Source organism: Amblyomma mixtum, chromosome 3 (genome assembly GCF_055824585.1).
Source record: "Amblyomma mixtum isolate Tamu chromosome 3, ASM5582458v1, whole genome shotgun sequence".
NCBI classification, from domain to species: Eukaryota; Metazoa; Arthropoda; class Arachnida; order Ixodida; family Ixodidae; genus Amblyomma; species Amblyomma mixtum.
This window is the reverse complement of record NC_143014.1, coordinates 4,874,484-4,897,182: the sequence shown is the minus strand read 5'-3', so window position 1 is coordinate 4,897,182 and position 22,699 is coordinate 4,874,484. Positions and strand designations below refer to the sequence as shown.

Here is a 22,699-nt window from a genome sequence, read left to right as displayed (position 1 = left end):
ACCTACCTACCTACCTACCTACCTACCTACCTACCTACCTACCTACCTACCTACCTACCTACCTACTACCTACCTACCTACCTACCTACCTACCTACCTACCTACCTACCTACCTACCTACCTACCTACCTACCTACCTACCTACCTACCTACCTACCTACCTACCTACCTACCTACCTACCTACCTACCTACCTACCTACCTACCTACCTACCTACCTACCTACCTACCTACCTACCTACCTACCTACCTACCTACCTACCTACCTACCTACCTACCTACCTACCTACCTACCTACCTACCTACCTACCTACCTACCTACCTACCTACCTACCTACCTACCTACCTACCTACCTACCTACCTACCTACCTACCTACCTACCTACCTACCTACCTACCTACCTACCTACCTACCTACCTACCTACCTACCTACCTACCTACCTACCTACCTACCTACCTACCTACCTACCTACCTACCTACCTACCTACCTACCTACCTACCTACCTACCTACCTACCTACCTACCTACCTACCTACCTACCTACCTACCTACTACCTACCTACCTACCTACCTACCTACCTACCTACCTACCTACCTACCTACCTACTACTACCTACCTACCTACCTACCTACCTACCTACCTACCTACCTACCTACCTACCTACCTACCTACCTACCTACCTACCTACCTACCTACCTACCTACCTACCTACCTACCTACCTACCTACCTACCTACCTACCTACCTACCTACCTACCTACCTACCTACCTACCTACCTACCTACCTACCTACCTACCTACCTACCTACCTACCTACCTACCTACCTACCTACCTACCTACCTACCTACCTACCTACCTACCTACTACCTACCTACCTACCTACCTACCTACCTACCTACCTACCTACCTACCTACCTACCTACCTACCTACCTACCTACCTACCTACCTACCTACCTACCTACCTACCTACCTACCTACCTACCTACCTACCTACCTACCTACCTACCTACCTACCTACCTACCTACCTACCTACCTACCTACCTACCTACCTACCTACCTACCTACCTACCTACCTACCTACCTACCTACCTACCTACCTACCTACCTACCTACCTACCTACCTACCTACCTACCTACCTACCTACCTACCTACCTACCTACCTACCTACCTACCTACCTACCTACCTACCTACCTACCTACCTACTACCTACCTACCTACCTACCTACCTACCTACCTACTACCTACCTACCTACCTACCTACCTACCTACCTACCTACCTACCTACCTACCTACCTACCTACCTACCTACCTACCTACCTACCTACCTACTACCTACCTACCTACCTACCTACCTACCTACCTACCTACCTACCTACCTACCTACCTACCTACCTACCTACCTACCTACCTACCTACCTACCTACCTACCTACCTACCTACCTACCTACCTACCTACCTACCTACCTACCTACCTACCTACCTACCTACCTACCTACCTACCTACCTACCTACCTACCTACCTACCTACCTACCTACCTACCTACCTACCTACCTACCTACCTACCTACCTACCTACCTACCTACCTACCTACCTACCTACCTACCTACCTACCTACCTACCTACCTACCTACCTACCTACCTACCTACCTACCTACCTACTACCTACCTACCTACCTACCTACCTACCTACCTACCTACCTACCTACCTACCTACCTACCTACCTACCTACCTACCTACCTACCTACCTACCTACCTACCTACCTACCTACCTACCTACCTACCTACCTACCTACCTACCTACCTACCTACCTACCTACCTACCTACCTACCTACCTACCTACCTACCTACCTACCTACCTACCTACCTACCTACCTACCTACCTACCTACCTACCTACCTACCTACCTACCTACCTACCTACCTACCTACCTACCTACCTACCTACCTACCTACCTACCTACCTACCTACCTACCTACCTACCTACCTACCTACCTACCTACCTACCTACCTACCTACCTACCTACCTACCTACCTACCTACCTACCTACCTACCTACCTACCTACCTACCTACCTACCTACCTACCTACCTACCTACCTACCTACCTACCTACCTACCTACCTACCTACCTACCTACCTACCTACCTACCTACCTACCTACCTACCTACCTACCTACCTACCTACCTACCTACCTACCTACCTACCTACCTACCTACCTACCTACCTACCTACCTACCTACCTACCTACCTACCCACCCACCCACCCACCCACCCTACCTACCTACCTACCTACCTACCTACCTACCTACCTACCTACCCACCCACCCACCCACCCACCCACCCACCCACCCACCCACCCACCCACCCACCTACCCACCTACCCACCTACCCACCTACCCACCTACCCACCTACCTACCTACCTACCTACCTACCTACCTGCCTACCTGCCTACCTGCCTACCTGCCTGCCTGCCTGCCTGCCTGCCTGCCTGCCTGCCTGGCTAGCTAGCCACCTACCTACCTACCTACTTACTAGCTAGCTAGCTAGCTAGCCACCTACCTACCTACCTACCTACCTACCTACCTACCTACCTACCTACCTACCTACCTACCTACCTACCTACCTACCTACCTACCTACTTACTAGCTAGCTAGCTAGCTAGCCACCTACCTACCTACCTACTTACCGCTCTGTCTGTCTGTCTAGCCATGTGTCCGTCTTGGTCAAATGTTTTAGGGGAATCCTCCAAGGATGAGACTTGTATTAAGGGAGTAAGCTACTGTGTAAGCTGTATACCTTTCATTTGTAGCCGTGTGGCTGAGCTTGGGTGGATGCAAATGATTAATTATGAGCCCGTCTTGCTATCTTCCTCCATGCCTGCAACGTGCGCATGTGGCATGCACTGACGTATCCTTCCTGGTCCTGTGACATGCCGGGCACCGTTTGCCGTCTCTGCACTTGCTTGATTAAAGGCCAGTTGTGACTTGACCACCCATACGTTTGCTATAGGGAGGCACACTGCACTAGCTTCTCCCCTTAGTTCCCTTTCCTTCAGAATGACGCTGCTCGTTTCTGTTGAGGACCGCCGGCCGACAGAGGACGCGCAGCTTGCGTACGAAACCGCCGAAGGTGGTTGTGGAGCTGGGACGCAGCACGGGAGGCTCGAAGGTCGATATCGCCGGTGGTGGCCGAATTTCGGTGCAGGCGAAATTCTAGTGGCCCGTGTACTGTGCGATGTCAATTCACGTTAAAGAACCCCAGGTGGTCCAAATTTCTGGAGGCCTTCACTACGGCGTCCCTCAAAGCCTGAGTCGTTTTTGGACGTTAAACCCCATAAAACCAAACCAAGAAACGAGAGGTTCGCGGAACGGCGAGAAAGGAGAAAAATGCTGCGGTTCAGCTACTGCTGAACCTGGTTACAGAGCGATAGCTATAGCGTATCAAGAAACTATTAGCCGCTTGGCGTTTGTAACGTTCAGTGCTTTTGGGACACTGGATAGGCAGCGCACCCACGCTGCCACCCTGGCAGGTGGCAGTCAATGGTTGATCGCGAGAGTTTGCGCCCCTAATGAACGCTGCGGCCTATTGAAACAGTGCCGCGTGTCTGCCACAAAGTTGCCAGCGCTAACGAATGCAGCCCACATCTCTCCCTCATCACCCCACGTAGTACCTATTAGCGCGATTCAGGCGTCTCCTGGCCCAGGAGGCCAGTTATGCGCACTTCTTTACTTAAAATCATCGGAGTGTAAAACGTCAACGCCGACGCCAATAAACACAAAAATTACGAGGAACTTTAGCGGCTAAAGTGCTGAAAGACGAAAGCCTGAGTGCTGCATTCTGCTACGCGATTGTTCACTTCACATTTTGTTGGTGCATTAATTAACTGCCAATTAATGACGCTTAAGCTTCGCCTTTAGGAGTGGAACGCGACAGCGTGTTGTAGCGCTGCCACGGAGTCCATTGAACGCCACCACCCGTTCGGCGCGATGCCTTGCCCTTTGAACGCAACGCTTTTTAAGGAAAGGAAATGGCGCAGTAATTCTCTGTCGTCTCGGTGGACACCTGAGCCGCACTGTACAGGATGGGAGGAAGTGTGAGTGAAAGAAGAAAGAGGGGCCGTAATGAAGAAAATGAAAATTGTATTTGAGGAAAGGAAATTACGCATTAACTGTCTCGCATATCTCAGTAGCACTAGTTGAAAATTGTATTTGACGAAAGAAAGTTGCGCAGTAACTGTCTCACATATTTCGGTGGACACCCGTCAAAATTCGCGCGTGGTGACATCACGACAATCTGGACCAATCTGAAACGCAGACAAATACGCCTTGCTCGTCAGTAAATTGGTTTTTGAGGAAAGGAAATGTGTCTGTCTCGCATACCTCGGTGCACACCTGAACCTCGCCGTAACGGGAAGGGAGGAAGATGGGAGTCAACGAAGACACCGTATTCACTAGACGCACCTTTGTTCATTCCAAACCGTCGAGGTGGCATAGCGGAGTGGTAGCTTGCTCGACTCGCACTCCGGAGACCGGGGTTCGATTCCCAAGCTCGGGCAATTTCTTACTCGGTTTTATTTATTTATCTGGTCTGATTAGAAAGGTTAATTGGACTAATTGGTTAAGTAAGCAATTAACTAAACTCAAACTTACTTGGAGCATCACTATGCGATCCCTTTAATTGGCTGCATGGTTAGTAGCCAAAGTACAATTGGCCCCGTTTGAAATTCGCGCACTGTGACGTTTTGACCGTTTCGACCAACTGAAAAGCGTGACATTTCTTGTCGACAGCTCCTGCTTACAACGATGAGGCATTAAAGGCTTCCGCCTTAATAAACGCCGACGGCCTATGGCTTCAGTGCCACGTTTCTCCACAGCGTTGTCAATGCCAACGCATGTAGCGCACATCTGCCACTACCGCCACGTAGCTTACAGCACGACTGAGGTGACCACTGTTCCCAGAGGGCATGCAGTTATGTGCCTTTCTTTTGCTTTCCAAGCTCCCGCTCCATTGGTTTCGTAGCTTAAAGCGCGACTAAGGTGTCCACTGTCCCAGGGGGCCAGTTATGCGCCTTTTCTTTGCTTTCGAAGCTCAAGGTCATTTCAAGGTGAAAACCTCAAGAAAGCCCGAGGTCCCGTAGTGAAGCTTTCGCTTAAAAAAATTGAAGTGGATACTTGACCTGCGCCTTAAGGGTATGACGCGATAGCTTGAGTGGGCATTCTCGACTTTGCATTCGTAGATCCCTGGGAGTACTGACACCACTGCTGGCGCAGCTGCTAAGCGATGGCAGGTGCTGCCGTCAGTGGGGCTTCTGCGACCCAGGTTGCACCTCCTGGGAGGAAACTTCTCGATTAATTCAACAGCCATCTGCCACGCTGGTCAGTTTGCTCACAATCCGGTGGCAAGTTGTCACCTTACCTGAATTGCCCATCTACGTTCTACTCGGGGCATTTTTCGCTCACAGCGCCGGCACCGGATTTTCTGCGCATCGGAAGTCTTAACGCTGCCGCCGCGTTAAAATCGTCGACTGGCCATCCTGTGCACAGTGGAGCTCTGCTCGCCACCGAGAGCGGATAAGCATCTCTCCTCGAGGCCGCTATCACGACGGCGTCCATGCTCCGGTACGTCAACATGTCCGGTAGCAAAGGACCCCGCGTGGCGCCTGTCCCAACGAAAGAGACAGTCCGGTGACGCAGTCACTCTGCCGCCTTGCCTCTCCGAGCCTCGGCACGATCGCTTGGAGGCAGTCGAACCTTTTGACCCCACTAGGAGCGTTTCTGCCACATCTTTTCCTTTCGTCCTGTTTATTACGGATCCGTATGACTAGACCATCTCACCATTTTTGTATACAATTATGGCCTTGCACTTTTAGTAGACTTTTGTCTATAGACCCCTGCCTACTAAACCTCTCCACTCATCCACCGCCACTCTCGACCGTCGACTCAACTGCAATAAATTCTGTCGCAGCCGTCGTAGCGCGTTTTCCTCTTCTCCTTCGGCGAGGGCCGCTTCTTTGTCGCTCCTGGCAAGACGGCTTTCGCTGTCGATAGGTGGCATAAAGCAAACAATGAAAGAAGGGTCCATGGGCCTGGGCTTCACTCTGCCCACTAGCCATGTCCGGCTAGCTGGTTGAGCAACTCGCTGGGCGGCCTGTCATGAGGATGGATATGGGTTGGGTATGGGGGGTACTGCCATGGATTGGGGGCCACAGGAAATGTATGAGAGGGGAAGAAAAGACATCTGGGCAAGTTGGTACGGTGACATAATGAAAAAAAAATGAGAGTGGCCTTGGCTGCCCCACCCGTTGAGGGGAGTTGGAGGGTCAAGTTATGCTGGTAGCGATGAAAGAGGTAGGGTAAGATGTAACAGTTTGTTGGCAGTTGCCGCGAGACCGCACTGTATTTTGAATCCAGTGTACGGTGAGGTGTTGTGAAGTGGCTGTTCTTGTAATGAGTGCTGATTGGGTGCTTTGAGGTGGTATGAGAGAGGTTGACGTAGTATGGGTACCGGCGCACTACGTAAACCCGGGGAATGAGGCAGCTCACGCACAAGCTCGAGGTTTCGTCAACCGAGCAGGGGAGTCGCCTGTTCCTGGAGGGTTCACGAGAGATGGGCGGCTGTCCTTCCATGACATTAGAAACCACTACGAGTTGAGCCGGAGGTTTTTTCCGCCAACGGATAAGACATTGGTCAAGGAGAAGGAGTGTGTTTGGAGAAGACTCCAGACGAGATATCTCCTAAGTCCTTATATACTCAGTAAAATATATCCGCAAGAGGTTAAGCTGGAGCGGAAATGGTGTAGAATGACGGCGACTTATGATCATATCCTGTGGGAATGCAAGAAAGAGCCGCCCCCTGCGGCTCTGCTGCAAGAGTTTTCTCTTGAGCAGTGGGAGGCCGTGTTGGCCAGCTCAGACCCGGCCGTCCATCAGCAGAGGCCTGATGGTCATCTAGCATGGAACCATCTACGCGTGCTTTTGACGAAATAAAGTTTTTTCTTCCTCCTTGGTGATATATTCAGCTCGGGTCTGGCGTCTGCCCCTGTGTAGCTCGAAGTTCATAATTCTGGGTAGAGGTCTGATGCTCAGTTGGCCCCAGATGTCAGGTGGGATGATTTGATAGTTGGGGCAGGTGAGCAGGTGGTGGATGCCCGGCGGAGATGCAGTAGGAGGTGTTGGCCGGTTTCTGTGCGGGTTAGTCCAAGTATCTGGTTGCTTCGTTGGGTTTCGAGTAGTTCTGAATATTCTAGGTGACCGTTGCGAGTTATTTGCGCTAACCGATTGCGGTAGACGGAGAGCGGAGGTCGTCGCTCTTCTAACCAGGATATCTGCTTTGCCTGCTTGCGCATTGGTGAGCAAGTGATAGCGAAGGTGCCAAGTCGAGCGGTTGGTGTGAGGGCGTCTGTCATATAAAGGGTTTCCCTCTCCGACAGGTCATGCTTGCGTGCGGCTTATCATCATCATCAGCTTGGCTACGCCCACTGCAGGGCAAAGGCCTCTCCCATGTCTCTCCAATTAACTCTATCCTTTGCCAGTCGCGCCCACCATATCCCCGCAAACTTCTTAATCTCATCCGCCCACCTTTCTGCCGCCACCTGCTACGTTTGCCTTCTCTTGGAATCCACTCCGTTACCTTTAAGGACCAGCGGTTATCTTGACTTCACATTACATGCCCTGCCCAAGCCCATTTCCTCCACTTGATTTCAACTAGGATGTCATTATCCCGCGTTTGTTCCCTCACCCACTCGCCCACTTCCGACCTCTTAACGTTACACCATAGCTCGCTGCGTTGTCCTCCACTGAAGCTGAACCCTCTTTGTTAGCCTCCACGTATCTGCCCCATAGGTGAATACCTGTAAGATATACCTGTAGTATAGTGTTCTCTTGAGGGATATTGGTAAACCGCCATTCATGATCTGAGAGAACCTGCCGTATGAACTCCACCCCATTCTTTTTCTTCTAGTTATTTCCCTCTCATGATCCACCACCTGCCCTAAGTAGACATATTCTCTTGCTACTTCCAGCATCTCGCTACCGATTGCGAGCTGCTGTTCCCTTGCTAGGCTGTTGAACATTACTTTGGTTTTCTACATGCTAATTTTTAGCCCCACCGTTCTGCTCTGCCTGTCTAAGTCACTGATCATGCTTTGCAGTTCATGTCCTGAGTGGTTTAGCAAGGCGATGTCATCAACGAAGCGCAAATTACTATGGTATTCTCCATTCACTCTTATCCCCAACTGTTCTCATTTCAGGCCCCGGAATACCTCCTGTAAGCAGGCATTGAATAGCATTGGCGAGATCGTGTCTCTCTGCCTTACACCTTTCCATATTGGAATTTTATTGCTGACTTTATGGAGGATGATAGTAGCTGTGCAATCGTTAAAAATATCTTTCAATATTTTCACATAACACTCTTCCACACCCTGATTCAGCAATGCCTGCATGACAGCTGAGGTTTCCACTGAGTCAAATGCTTTCTCGTAAGCAATGAAGGCTATATATAGGGTTTGGTTATATTCTGCGGCCGCCGCGGTGGCTCAGTGGTTATGGTGCTCGGCTGCTAACCCGAAAGACGCGGGTTCGATCCCGGCCGCGGCGGTTGAATTTCTTTGGAGGAGAAATTCTTGAGGCCCGTGTACTGTGCGATGTCAGTGCACGTTAAAGAACCCCAGGTGGTCGAGATTTCCGGAGCCCTCCACTACGGCGTCTCTTATAGCCTTAGTCGCTTTGGGACGTTAAACCCCATAAACCAAACCAAACCAAACCAAACCTATATTCTGCGAATTTGTCTATCACCTGATTGATAGTGGGAATACGGTCTATTGTCGAGTATACTTTACGAAAGCCGGCCAAATCATTTGCTTGATTGAATTTTAAGCTTGTCCTGACTATTCGCAATTACCTTAGTAAATACCTTGTAGGCAAGGGACAGTAAGCTAATCGGTGTGTAATTCTTCAAGTCCTTGACGTCTCCTTTCTTATGATTTAAGATAATGTTAGCGTTCTTCCAAGCTTCTGGTACTCTCGAGGTCACAAGGCGTTGCGTATACAGGGTGGCTGGTTTTTCTAGCACAATCGCTCCTCCGTCCTTCAACAAATCTGCTGTTACGTGATCCTCACCAGCTGCTTTCCCCCTTTGCATTGCTCCTAAGGCTTTCTTTACTTCCTCCTTCGTTACTGTCGGGACGTCCCATTACTGTGCTCGACTGCCTCTCTCAGTAACTTGATGATTACATTCGCTACTGTATAGATTTGTGTAGAGCACTTCGGTTACTTTAACTATCTTATCGATATTGCTAATGACATTTCCCTCTTTGTCTCTTAGGGCGTACATCTGGCCCAATTTTCTCTTTACTGCTTTTAGGCTACCTCCGTTCTTTAGAGCAGGTTCGATTTTCTCCATGCTAAACTTTCTTATGTCGGCTACCTTGCGCTTACTTATTAACTTCGATAGCTCTGCTAGTTCTTTCCTGTTTGTGGAGTTAGTCACCCTCACGCTTTGGCGTTTCTTAATCAGATCTTTTGTGTCCTGAGATAGCTTGCCGGTATTATGTCGAACCATCCTACCATCTACTTCTGCGGCGCACTCTCTAACGATAGCTGTGAGATTATCATTCATTGTGTCAACAGTACGGTCGTCTTCTTCAGTTAAAGCGGAAAATCTGTTCTGCAGCGATATCCTGAATTCCTCTACCTTCCCTCTTAACGCTAACTTATTAACAGCCTTCGGCTTCACTAGTTTCCTCCGTTGCCTCTTCAAATGTAAGCTAATACGAGACCTTACCATTCTGTGATCACTACAACGAACCTTTCCGAGGACCTACACATCCTCTACGATGCCAGGTTGAGCGCAAAGTATGAAGCCTATTTCATTTTTAGTCTCACCATTGGGGCTCTTCCACGTCCACTTCCTGTTTACTCGTTTTGCGGAAGAAGGTATTCATGATCCATAAATTATTTCTATCTGCGAACTCTACTAATAACTCTCACCTGCTATTCCTGGAGCCTAGGCCATAGTCACCTACCGCCTGGTCTCCAGCCTGCTTGTTACCTACCTTCGCATTGAAGTCGCCCAGTAGTACAGCATACTGTGATTTCACTTTGTTCTTTGTCGATTCCACGTCTTCGTAGAAGCTCTCAACGATCGGGTCGTCATGGCTGGATGCAGGCGGGTAGTACTGCACCACCTACAGCTTTTACCTCTTATTAGGCCTAATTACGATAGCTGCCACCCTCTTGTTAATACTAGAGAACTCCTCTATGTTTCCAGCTATATCCGGAATGATGAAGAATCCCACACCTAGTTCTCGTCTGTCCACTAATCGACGATAGTACAGTACGTGCCCACCCTTTAGTACTGATACGACTCATCTGTCCTCCTAACCTCACTAAGCCCCATTACATCCCATTTAATACTCGCTAGTTCCTCGAGCAGCACTGCTGAGCTAGCCTCACCCGATAAGGTTCTAACGTTAAACGATGCCTGGTTCTGTTTCCAATTGCGGCCTGTCCGGAGCAACAGATTCTTAGCACCCTCCGCTGCGTCACAGGTCTGACCGCCGCCTTGGTCAGTTGCTCCGCAGCCGCTGGGGACCGAGGGTTAATTGGTTTGTTCATAGAAGGTTGCGGCCAAGTACTACACCAGGGTGGCCAAATTCTGTTCTGGTGAGAGAGTGAGTTGTTGGTTCTGGTCACCGAGATCAGGCCGCACTCCAGGACTGGTTATGCAATTCCATCGGCATGTGGAGCTTTTTAACCCTGTGGAGAATTGGGTGACACCGGGATTCGAACCCGGGTCCTCCTGCTCGGGAGGCAGATATGTCAGACCAACTCGCCCACCAGTTCATGTTGTACAACTCTACGCGTGCGGGTACTGTGCGGATAAGGCCCGCGATTTGTTTGGTTTGCTTGTCTAGGAGTTGTAAAGGTTGCACCCAAGGTGTCCTGTATGTAGAGGCCATGGACCTTGAGTTTATCGGCCATGATGTGTGGTCGTCGTACATTCGGAGGTTGAGCGGGGAGCACGTATGTTGGTCAGGTTCAAGGTGATGATATCAACTACGAATAGTAAAGTATCCTCTGGAGCCTTCGGTAGTCCATTAAGCGAAGTAGTAGGCGGGTAGCGCCGCGTGGAGTTCGGATATGATGGTGAGTTGTGTAGCCAGCGGGGCTAGGAATAGGAGCGTGGAGAGAAGGCTCCTTGTGGAGAGCCCCAGTTGAGGAGGGAGGATAGAGGTGATGGTATAGTGCCGAGTTGTATCTGGCCGGTCGTTGTGTCAAGAAGGCTTAGATGCAGGGCAGTACGCGCGACCCGCAGCTCATGTTGGCAATGGTGCGAAGAATATGGCAGTAGCTAATATTATCGAAAGCTTTTTGAACGTCCGTAGCGAAAATTGCGCGTGTGCTGGCCGTGTGCTTCTTGATGTGAAATATGGTATTCTTGAGTTTGAGTTTATTAACATTTTAGTTCTCAGTACAGAAAACTAAGGGCTGGGAACAAAAGGTACAAAACCTGTACCTGGCTGGGTCCCCTGACCCCATAACGAAGTTGGTAGCGATGCACTTCGAATAAACAAATCATAAACTAACGAAGAAACACAAACAAAACACTTTGAACGAAAACAATTTAACATGATATTTTAACTTGCGCACAACGCTCGTGCCAATATATAAACAAATTAAAAACTGTTTCAGCAAAACCCTGTGCAGAAACCATCAGAAAAATACAGAATCCATCAGGAGAGACACTTATAATAAATAATGTACAACAAATAAATATGACGAACACAAATCAAATATAGTCCATTCCACTCAAAAGCAGTCATTACAGAAAAGTCGCACGAAAAGAAAGTACATATTATAGAAATTCACAATAACTGTGAACCCAACTACAACTACACAATGAAAATTTAGCGCAAAAATCTTTTCAGTGTATTAATAGAAGGATAATTGATAGCTTCAGCTAACACCGCGTTCTCGTTTAAAGCGTTAGGAATAAGGTATTTCATACTTTGTAATCCATAATTTGTCCGTAAACGTGGTAATACGTAATTTATTTTCCTGAAGCAAAAGCTGTCAATTTTCATGAGATACGTATTATCAAAGCTGTGAGAATTTTGTTTTCTTTGGGTGTATATGTAGAGTGCAAGTTTGTATAAATAGAGCTGTTCAATATAAAAAATCCCATGTTTCTTGAAAAAAGGCCTGGTGCTCTCATTATAATTTAAGCTTTCCAGAGCCCTAATGGCTTTCTTTTGCATGATTGTTAACATTTGATAGTTACCTCGAGTTGTTTCTCCCAGATCAAAAGACAGTAAGTTAAGTGGGATTGGATGATTGCATAATATGTATTTAATCTGCCTAGTTGGAATCAGGTTTTTCACCCTCCATAATGCTCCAACTACTTTCGACATTTTTAAATGCAAATGATTTACATGTTCATTCCAGCTCAGAAACTCTTCAAAGTGGACACCGAAGAATTTAATTGTTTTTGTTTGCTGCAAACTTTCAAAGTGGAAGGTGAGATTAATCTCGGAGTCAATAGGTGTGTTTCTTGCTCTGAATAGAATGTATTTTGTTTCCTTGATGTTTAGCTGCAAATGATTGCTATTGTTGTAGGTACGAATTGCTCACAAAAGACACACACAGGAAAAAAAAAAACACGATGGAGACTGAAAGAGCGCAAACTATCAACTGCTGTTTATTCGGTTCACTGCCGCTTTATAGGCAGTGTGCACACATGCCTACAAAGAGGGGAAAGAGAGGATAAGGAGGCAAATCAAACCCTGCGCGACAATCCATCAAAAACGCTCCAAAAAATTCTTTTCCGCGTTGTACAATGAAACGGAGGTGTCACTCACACAGTTAACCCCTCTTGCCTTGATGTGGTATGCCTCTAGAAGTTCACGGGAAACTTTGTCATTGCTCCAGCCCAGAATTCTGATATTATTTAGCAGTGGCTCACAACTGGTGCATGCAACGCAATGAGCAGGCAGATTTGCTCCTTCTCTGTTCCTAATTGAACGCTGATGCTCCCCTGCGCGTTCATTCACGCAGCGTCCTGTCTGGCCCACATATACGCGACCACACTTTAGCGGAATGAGATATACAACGCCCGTGGCGCATTTGACAAATTGTGCCGCATGCTTTATCACGCATGCTCTTCGTCGAGCGCCTTCCGCGCTGACCCTTGGGCACAACCCGGCGAGCTTGCGTGGCGCCGAAAACACCACAGGGACGCCATGCCTATTTGCCACTTTTTTTTTTATGTTGTGGGCCACCTTGTGCATATACGGGACGACCGTAGTCTTTCTTCGCGGCAATCGCTCCTCGTTGTTGGCGCGGTTTCCTTTTTTTACCTTCCGAAGAAGGTTCTCGGCCACAGCTGAGATGACCTCGCAGGGGAAGCCGGCTGAAAGCAGCCTGTTCTTCTGATTATGAAAGCTCGTGTGCATTGCATGCGGGCATGACTTCGTCAGAGAAGATTCCAGGCACGAGCTAACTATGGCTCTCTTTTGGGCGCAATTGTGGGCCTTTTGTGCGCAATTCGTACCTACAACAGTATGCACCAACTCGCCTTACAAGAAGTTCTTCTTAACAAATGATTGCTAATAGGCCCGTTCGATAAGTTACATAGCCAAGTGTTGGCTGCGTCTTCTATTTCTTTCAATTTTGATCCGAAAAAAAAAGCATTCGTATCATCAGCATACAAGAGTATGTCTTGGGTGAATGGAATATTTTCAATATCATTAATATAGTACAAAAAGAGAAGCGGACCTAAGGTTGACCCTTGTGGTACACCCTTATTTATAGTTCTCAATTCGGACACATAATCACCCAGTTTAACGAACTGTTTTCGATTACTTAAGTAGCTTTGAATTAATTTATTGGCATGTCCCCGAATTCCATAAGCATTTAGGTTTTCGATTAGTATGTGATGGTTTACGGAATCAAACGCCTTTTTTAAGTCGAGAAAGAAACCAACTGTAAACAGCTTTTGCTCGATATTTTCGATTATCTTCTCTTTAATCTGAATTAGTGCTGTATCAGTCGACTTATTTTTGCAAAAGCCGAACTGTTTGGGAGAGATTAAATGAAAATCAGTTGCATATGCAGCAAGTCGTTTATGTATAAGGCATTCCACTATTTTCGCAAAAATACTTAATAGCGATATGGGGTGGTAGTTGTAAAGATCGTTTTTTGAGCCGCCTTTATGTGTCACTGTTACCCGTGCGATTTTAAGCTCATCTGGAAAAAGTCCACTCCGCAGGATACTATTGTATATATGTGCAAGCGGGGAGGCTAGAGTTGAGGCTACTGACTTGATTGGCAGTGGCTTAATATCATCAGGACCTGGAGCACTATTGCTTTTTAAAGAATCAATAACTCGTTTGATCTAGCCTTCATCAGTAGGGTGTAAAAATAGCGTGCCTTGTGTACAAGTATTAATGTGATTGCATCTAAATATGATCTATCCCGCATCTGGTCCATCCAACTGTCAAAAAATGTCTATTAAATCTTTCACAAAGTTCAACACCAGACAGTGTTTCACCCTGCGTGTTTAACTCCGAGATACAAGTGAATTCAGGTGTCATATTGGTGACTTCTTTGTAGACCTTCCAAAATTTTTGAGGTTGATCTGCGCGGAGAAATTTACGGTTGTGATATTCACGTTTAGCTTTCCTTAGTTCTTCATGAACTTTGTTGCGATATATTTTAAACTCCTTAAATTTCAATTCATCCTTGTGTTTCAGCCAGTCCTCAAACAATTTATTTCTTTGTTTTATCTTACCATACAGCGCGGGGCACATCCATGGCTTTCGAGCCCTTTTGTGTTTTTTTCCAAAAATACACTGGGAATGCCTTTGAGCATAGCTCCCTGATCTTAGAGTAGAATAGATTGAAACTAATGTTTGAATCTGGCTCGTTAATAATCTGAGACCAGTCGACGTCCTGAACTAATTCTCTAAAAGCTTGCAAGGTATCATCATTAACCTTTCTCGTTTTAAACTGTGTTTCATTAACTTTCTTAGAGGAAAGGTCTTCTAAAATACAATAAATAGCCAGGTGATCACTAATATCTACCGCAAGGACCCCAGAAACAATTCGGCCCGAAACGAGATTAGTGAAGCAGATATCAGAGTTTCCGATGTTGCAGTAACACGTGTGGCACTGCCTATACGATTTTCATAACCATAACAAAGCATCATAGTATAGAATTCATTTTGTACACTACTAACGCTTTGCAGATCAATGTTAATATCCCCAACAACTATTCTAAACCGACGAGAAACTGACAACTGCGTTAATAATCCATCAAAGTATTGTTACGACCCAACTTGAGACCTGTGATGATAACGGTGGCGGATTCAACAGCGGAAATTTCGAAAGGTCGTTTGACCCCACGATGACCCCACCGAAAAGGGTGACTTTCTGGGAAGTGGCCGATGAAGCTCTTCCCACACTCGGCTCGGTGCCAACGACCTTCCCTTCTAGAAGCGACCGACGATGGACGGACGACAAGGGAAGAAAGGATTCACCTCGTCTGAGAGGACCCGGAACGATTCCGAGGAAGCCAGCGCAGCTGCGGCCGCGGCGCCATCATGCCACACCTGTGTTGGAAAGACACGTGCTGTTCGCGGTAGTGTTGCACCGCAGTGCGAAAGAGCTGCAGACTTACGTTTCCTCCTCGCCAGTTCCCACGTGTGGACTCTGCAACAGGTGTCTTCGTTTGCTGTGTTGTGTTGTGCCGACCTGTGCGTCGTGTTGAAATGCCACCTGGTGAAGGGGTGGAGCCGTAGGCTATTTAACCAGCGCCCTAAGGGAGAACGAACGCTCTGGGCCTTGGGTAATAGGCTCATCCAGTCGCTCGACGCTATGAACTCTTAATTTTTGACCCTTTGCTCTTTTCTTCATTATGTAAATAAGTGTCTTAAAAAAGTGCCATTAAACCTGCTTGTTTTTGTATCCCCAACCTTCGAAGCTTCAGACTGTTCCTCATCCTGTACGAGCCCCCAAGGATGCTGCTACCCGACCTATAACAACTGGTGGCAGCGGTGGGATGCTGCTACTCGAGATATGATAGTATTCAAGAAAATCCTTTGTTTTGCCCGAAGGAGGTCTATATAGATAGATAGATCTTTATTTCAGACAACAAGGTCTCGGATACAGGGGCAAAAGGCAGATGCACTCTGCCTGACGGGGCCCAAGCACCCGACACAATGCTCAGGACAAGCGGCAAAAGAAGCAAGAACTTCATACATTCTCATTACAAAAAAAACACATGATTATACAAGGTAAAAGTAGGAGGAAGGTGCATACTTTTGCAATGACATAATTAAAGTAAATATGTACAAGGCACATCACAACAAGAAAAACACGAGAATTCACAGAGTTGACGGAAAAACAGGGACATCAAGAATTTCTGCGTGAACAACCCTTTAATCATTCGGGCGAGAAAGGAGGTAAGCTTTAGCATTTTTATTGAAAGACTTTTGGGAAACAGATTTCTGCAAAAATTTCTATGGCCTGTGTATGTTTATTTAGAAGACTGGGAATTAAATATGAAAGCATTTCTGTTCCATAGTTAGTCCTTACGAATGGTACTCTGTAACTGACGTGTCTTAATTTATAAGGCGCGTCACTACTAGAGTTTAATTGAACATATTTAGTGGGATGATGTTTGAAATCGTTAAACACATAAGAAAGCAGTTTCAACTCAAATAATTCATTGACTTTTAGAATAGAATGCTTAGAGAAGTACAAACCTGTATGATCATTGTATGCAAGGTTTTCGACATATCGTATTGCTTTTTTCTGTAATGTTATCAGCCTCGTGAGGTTAGTTTTCGTTGTAGATCCCCAAACAAGTAAACAATAATGAAGATGTGATTGAATTAGGGTATAATATAATTGCCACTTGAGCCATTTCGGAACAAGGTCTCCAAGTTTATATAATACACATAATGACCTTGATATGCTGGCATGAATCTTATTAATATGCAGGGTCGAACTCAAGTGTTCTTCAAAGATTATGCCTAAAAATTTGTAGGAAGAAACACGCTCAATTACGCTATTTTTGAATGTAAGCTTAATTTCACTGTTATCAGGCTTGTTACGTGTCTTAAATACAATAAGCTTTGTTTTATTAACATTTAATTATAGTTTATTTATATTCAACCATAAAGACAATTCTTGTAACCATGCATTTGCCTCAGCCTGAATATTACTAAGATGCATGCCAGAAAAAAATACACTGGTATCATCTGCATATAAAATTATTGTAGGAGTTCGAGGGATGGCTATTATATCATTGATATAAAGAATGAAAAATATTGGACCCAAAATAGACCCTTGTGGAACACCGTATATTAACTGGCCAGGTTGTGATTGATGACCATTCAAACATATACAACAATAATAACGGTATCTCTACAGGCTGCTGTCAGGGATAGTAGTACGTGTTGTGCGGAGAGATCGGGAGGAAAGCTGAATTGGTTGTTGCGTAGGAATCCCGACGTTTCTGGAAAGGTACGTTTCTATCGAGGATGAGGAGTTCATTTCCCGCGTAACTGGTGAAGGAGATAGCCTTGCTAGGTTGCCGATTAAAATCGATGTTTCCAGGTGGAGGGCAGCGTCCCGGTGCGCCAGGGTCCATTAGAGACTTCCGTCGGTTTCTTAAAGGGCCTGTGACCACCCTCTGGTCGCAAACACTCTCTAACTCTCTTTGAGCGAACCTCCTCTCCTTCCGTTCCCTCCTCGAGATTTTTCTCTCCCGCTCCTCGTGGAGTAGGCTCGGCAAGGCAAAATCACCCCTTCCTTCTCCGATGTAAGCCGGAGGCGTGGTGTCTGTGAAGTGCGTCACATGTCTGCGTCATGGCCCCGCCTTCAATAGAATTCTTTTCTTCGTTTTTGCTACTCCAGTCGCTGCGTGCGCATCCAACGACGAAACAGCGTCGTCGCATTTTCTCCGCACACTGAACGATCGAGAGGCGCGATCGGCTCGACCACCTAGACTTGTTAGCGAGCGCATCCTTTCATGCATCTGTTTGTCATTCCCAGTTAGCGAGCCACCTTTTCATTTTTTTTAGGCCTCCCCACCGCTTCACGACCGGAGGGGCGGAAGTCGGTTGTTTCCAGGTGGAGGGCAGCGTCCCGGTGCGCCAGGGTTCAAGGCTGTCGCCGCAGTTTTTTTTTGTTGTTCCGTCATGTGGGTTTGTAGGCATGTGCCAGAACAGAAGGCGCTGCGGAAAGCGTTGTGCAGACGACGCGACGCCAAGGCTACGCCCAACCTTCTCCCGTCAGTCAGAACGATGCACCAATGGAGTGCCTTTAGCGAAAGTAACCCCCCATGACGTCAACGGGGGTTCAGAGTAGTGGGGCGGGGACGTTTTTGTTGAAGGAAAGAACGAGCGGGCTTTGATTTGAATTTTCGCAGCTTTTCGGGGCGCGCATGGCTCTAGTATTTTGCAGAAGTTATCTTCGATGCCTCATCTATGCAGTGGGCTTGTTTTTCAAAAATGTCCGGACCCTGGTCAGTGGTCTTTTAAATGAGGTGTCGTCAAGGTTGCGTATGTGGTGTGGTCTGGTCCGGGTTCTGTAGAGCGGCGTATGGTAATCAGTGACCGTTTGAGCGCATCAATGGTGATGTCGTTGTCGAGGTCCTGGTTAGGTGGAGGATAAGTAAGTGGTTCCGTTCATGTCGATGAACTGGTTATCGGGGTGTAGATGTCTCGTAGGGTTTGCGTGACGTCGGTGCCCTTTTGCAGCTTGAGTTTAATGAGGGTCTTCTGATACTGGGTTTTGCTGATGATGAGGCTTAGGAGGGTTCGGAGAGTGGTCAGGGTGCGTTTTGTGTCTAATGTGCCCTAGGGGCTACTGCACAAGGAGGCCCAGTGGTTTGGAACGAGGGTGGTTGCATAAGCCTTCGCGGCCTGTGTGAGGGCGGAGATGCGGAGGCGGAGTTTGCGGGTAAGGCTTTGTTGACGCCAGCGCCTAAGGAGGCATTGACGGGCTTCCCAGAGATGTAAGAGGTGTGGGTCTACCTGTGGTGCCATGGGTGTATTCTTGACTCGTTTTGTGGTGATGTGGATAATTTGCTCGATCGTGCTGGTCCTGTCAGCTATTCGGGAGGAGACCGCTTGGTCTGATAAGTGCAAGATAAGTGCGTAGCTTTTCCTAATCTGTCAGGAGTTGATTGTGTGGAGCAAATATTTTGGTTTCGTATATAGGAGTAATGTTAATGAAAGGCGGTCGCTGTCGAAGTTATCTGCTAGGACCCCGCGCGACTTGACCAAGAGGTGTGGGCTCGCCCCTACAAAGTACGGGCTGGTGTCTCGGGGCGGTGTTCGTTGCACCGTAGTACTCTTCAGTGCACTTTGTACACATTCGCGGCACAGAACAAGCTCATGAAAGATGATGACGACGACTATGACAACGCATAGCGCAAGACACTACGGCGACGGCCGAGTGGTGTCGGGAAACTACTTGGTTGCAGTCTCGCTCATGTGTTTTATGCAATAGCCGTTGGGTCGTTTGACGTGGACGCCTTGATGTCACAATCAATAAATAAATATAAAGGCAGACTCATACCACGAACAGATGGCGCTTCAGGCCACAACACTCCACGCCATTGGCCTTTGAACGGAAGCACAACAATGGCAGGCTTCTACCAAATATGCCGCGTGTTACGCAGCCAGTCTCACGCACTGTGATTTAGGTGTCGCTGTATTCATCACCGTCTCGCGTGTAAAACTGCCAGAATTTTGCCCGGCACTTTAGATGCGGTTGTCTTAGTCATCTTTCACGTATTAATTGGCGACGGTGAGTGTGCAAATAAGCCATGTGTCGTGTATAGAGGTGTGTGCGTGTGTGCGTGGTGCGTGTGTTTGCGTGGTCTGATATCGCAAACCAGGGTGAACATTGTTTTTTTTCTGCTTGATACCTTTCGGTCGTAAAGGCGTGGAATATTGCAGGCATATTACGACGTTAGCCTTAATTTTCCGAGAATAGAAGCTAAAACAATTTCATGCACAGAAAGAGGAACCGCAGATCAGCATCTGCCATGATGGGAGAAGCTGTGGGGGCATCTTTGTTAATTGCTGATTCTTTCGACCCTGCGATGTTAGGATCGTCCTTCAATTAGCGCGGAACAGGAGCATAGTGACACAAGGCCGGTCAGTATCCGGTCACTGATGACGCAGATAGGCTGCTATCTTTCTCCGCGCGCCGTATTGAGGGCGGAGGAAGGCACCATTGTTCACCGGATGCGGCCTCCTTTCGCGGCCCCGATGCCGCTATATAATAGAGCGGCGTGCGAGACCCTGGCGACGCGCAGTCATGGATAGCCAGCGGGGCGACGCAAAGGTGGGTGGCCACGTTTCACATCAGCCGAGCGATCGCTGCAGCTGCTGGCATCCCTGTCGAAAGAGTTTTCTGCTTCGAAAAGACGGAAATTCTTGTCATAACAACAGGGTATTTCGCAGCCGCCTGTTATCACAACAGAGCCACTTCTGTCGCGACGACAGGCGCAATGCTACCGAATCATTTGTTTTTATACTACAAATCTCGGGACCAACTCTGTCGAAATTGGGCCTCTTGCGCATTGTAGTTTGCACCGTTTTCCTGTCGGAGGGCCCCGCCGCGGTGGCTCAGTGGTTACGGCGCTCGGCTGCTGACCCGAAAGACGCGGGTTCGATCCCGGCCGCGGCGGTTGAATTTCGATGAAGGCGAAATTCTAGAGGCCCGTGTGCTGTGCGATGTCAGCGCACGTTAAAGAACCCCAGGTGGTCGATTTCCGGAGCCCTTCACTACGGCGTTCCTCGTAGCCTGAGTTGCTTTGGGACGTGAAACCCCAGCAAACAAACAAACAAACCTGTCGGAGGCGCGTGCTTCTCCCTTTCATCTCCACATAGGCAACAGTGATGGACGTGTTTCGACAATTCTTGTCAATACTGCAGGGCGGAAACGCCTAGTCTGCCTACAACGCTGAATGTAGGCGCTATTAACAGTTCCACGTTAATCGAAATTATAATCTCAACACGTTATTTAATCCTTTGGAAGCTGCTATATTGTTGGGGAAGCTTCCCAAACCACTTCCACCGAGTTTGGCGGCAGCATTTCACTCCAGCGCATGTCAGTTCGGGTGATTTTTACGGGCAACACTGGATTTTCGACGCCACTAAATTACCCGCGTGCCATTCCCCTCTCCCCGCTTCAGTAACAAAACCTGGGGCGCGATTACGAGTCGCTCAAAATCGTCTCAATCGGAAAGTGTCTCAAAAGTGTCTAACTTGCCCCGTTCCTATTGGTCGGTCTTGACCAGCGGCCATATTGGTTTTTTGCGTCACCGGCCGACGTCATAAACGTGCAGAAGTGTTGACGTTGCTTACCTAATTATGCGACCCGACTGAGACAATTTTTTCGGGATTGGAACGAGTGGTCTCAAATCGCTTGAGACAGAAAATGGCGGTTGTTTACATCGCCGGTGGCCGCGAGAGCAACGGTGTAAGAGGGTGCATGAAGACGGTTTTGCCGTGCCGGACGTGTTGTTTCGACGTTTTGACATAGGAAGGAGCACAATGGTTGTGCGACGAACTCGCCGTTGAACTTGGAAGTGTGCGGGTGAGTGCGCGGTCAGTGGAGCGGCAAGTGCGTGCCTTCACCGCCGGTGGGTTTCAAGACACCATAGGAAATGAAGTAAACGTCGGTGTAGCCCAACCGACTGTGAGCAAGTGTTTGCGGTGAGTTTCGGAGACCACTGTCAAAGTTAAGTCGCAGAAGGTGCGCGCTTTCCGGCGAGACCCCCAAGACAAGGCGGCGGTGAAGGAGGACTTCCTTCGCATAAACTTTCGCCACCGCAGTATCCCCGGCGGCGTCATCCGAGCATCATCCGAACGGAACGGCAACAACACCAACACGAATATCAAGTGCTTAACCCGAAGCGGGAGGCCTGAGTTGGTTACAAGGCGGCGTGAGTGATTGTTGGCGCTGTGGCCGGGCGTGCCGGCTCTTAATTCCCGCAGCGAGATTGCATGCTCCCAGCAGCTGCACCAGTCTGCTCCCGTAAGTCGGCAGTTGCTGCAGTGTGATTATTCATGGTCGCCTGGTATGTTCTGAACAAAAATAAATAGAACCACGCATCGCCCTTAGAGCACATTGGCCATCGATAGCAGGCTAGGTGAGTTCACACTGGCGAATCGCGGAGGTCGCGCGACAGGCTTCAATCGATTTGTTACGCCCCCTTCCCGCTTTACATGTGCTTCGTAAACCCTAACTAATTGACAGAAATCGGTCGCGCGTTGTTTGCGTATCGCCAGTGTGAACTTGCCTTAAAGCTGCCTTCGCCAATTTTCGAGCCAAGCGCTCCTTGCAAATTGATCTCGGCAGACTGGTAGCAATCACTGCCTTTAAATAGATTTTTCCGCACACTTAAGACGTCCGCACAGTACCTTGATTCTACGTAATGAGTAAAAAAAAGGACAGCCGTCGAATGAGCTGAATTTTTTCTGGCTGCCATATTTACGATGGGTGAATATGTGTTTGGAGGGATAAGGCTGAATCCTTTGAATCGGGCGGCAGCTCTCGCCATCTAGCCGACGCTTTTCCAGCGTCAGTGCGCCCTCGCGGCAGGAAAAGTGACTGAAGAGCAAACTTAATTGCAAAACTGAGGACGCTTCTTGTTTTGCTTAATGTT

At 48.0% G+C, this 22,699-nt stretch overlaps 1 protein-coding gene across 2 annotated transcripts in view; it reads left to right on the top strand.

Moving 5' to 3' along the window:
* LOC149349130 (solute carrier family 15 member 1-like) overlaps nt 1-22,699 on the top strand; it is a 516,652-nt gene that overhangs the window by 69,747 nt on the left and 424,206 nt on the right. Inside the window, exon 1 of one of the 2 annotated variants that reach the window (XM_089578082.1) lies at nt 20,329-20,370. The exons of the other annotated variant lie outside the window; for it this stretch is intronic. Within the exon in view, the coding sequence (XP_089434208.1) occupies nt 20,344-20,370 (27 nt within the window). The 5' untranslated portion in view covers nt 20,329-20,343. Of the gene's footprint in view, nt 1-20,328; nt 20,371-22,699 lie in introns of those variants that run through there. 2 annotated transcript variants of the gene reach the window in all.